General features: G+C 49.1%; 1 protein-coding gene across 1 annotated transcript; it reads left to right on the top strand.

The window, feature by feature from the left end:
* The first annotated feature begins 283 nt into the window (after nt 1-283).
* On the top strand, nt 284-1,043 carry PPTG_19259 (hypothetical protein). Its single transcript, XM_008917639.1, has one exon. It carries the CDS (start codon nt 620-622, stop codon nt 977-979), a length of 360 nt encoding a protein of 119 aa, XP_008915887.1. The 5' UTR covers nt 284-619; the 3' UTR covers nt 980-1,043.

Here is a 1,043-nt window from a genome sequence, read left to right on the forward strand (position 1 = left end):
GGGGTTGATCCTACTCCAAATCAACACCGTATTCTACTGTTCTATATATCAATGCCATGGCAAAACCAAGACGAGTACCGATGCCATCACGCAAACGGTGATGGCATGGGAGATACCGAGTAAATTCAGCGATAAGGCCAGAAGGCACCGAGATGACGTGACTTTCTAACCTTGCACAAGGCTTCGTTCCGTTGCTCCCATACGGCATCTATCGAGGTTGCTCAGCAACGTTGCTCATCCATCGCACAACCCTGGCCAATATAAGAGTTCAACTTTAGCCCTCTTGCGTTCCCAACTCGACACAAACGAGATCACGAGTTGCGTTTCCGACTTGAGTCTAACCGTTGGTCTGTGCCCGTTTTCCGGGCTTACGCAACTTGGACGCACGCAATCAAATGCCGAAAGCTGTAATGGCGACCCTGTACACTGGAAAAGTTGTGTATACCACTGATCTTGACTGGTTAAGAAGTCTCCCCAGACAGTTTCGCGACCCAACTACCCAGTCGTCTTCAACCACGCCGCTAAAGGACTCAAGGACGTTCCGACTCAGCAATAATGTTATGTCTACTCCAGTGAGTCACTATAACATTAACCACGAGCTCTTCACAGCACTGCCACAATGAACCAAAGCGGTCCGTCAGTTCCGACATCCGGTCGATTTCCACGACGACGCTCACTATCTGAAGGCCACAACCTTCAACTGTTGGGGAACCAAGTGAAGAAAGAACCCAATGATCGACCAACTCGGAGCGATAACGAGCTGCATTCTACTCTTGCCAAGCGCCCCCAGTCTACCAGTGTGGTCGTCACTGCTCAAGGCGTGAAATTTAAAGACAAATACAACCGATACCAGAGCAGACTGGAGCATCTCATGGCGCTCGCAACAGATCCGACTAGCTCTAAGAGCAACGCTTTGCTAGCTCAGAAGGCACTCAGGTATCGCTACAAGTCCATTGAACGACGGCACACGTCCAACTAAACATAATACTTGTCCACCTATCTTAAAAGACTCGTAAAGTGCACACCGGTACAATAGTATTATA

Source organism: Phytophthora parasitica, assembly GCF_000247585.1.
Source record: "Phytophthora parasitica INRA-310 unplaced genomic scaffold supercont2.109, whole genome shotgun sequence".
Classification (NCBI taxonomy): Eukaryota; Oomycota; class Peronosporomycetes; order Peronosporales; family Peronosporaceae; genus Phytophthora; species Phytophthora nicotianae.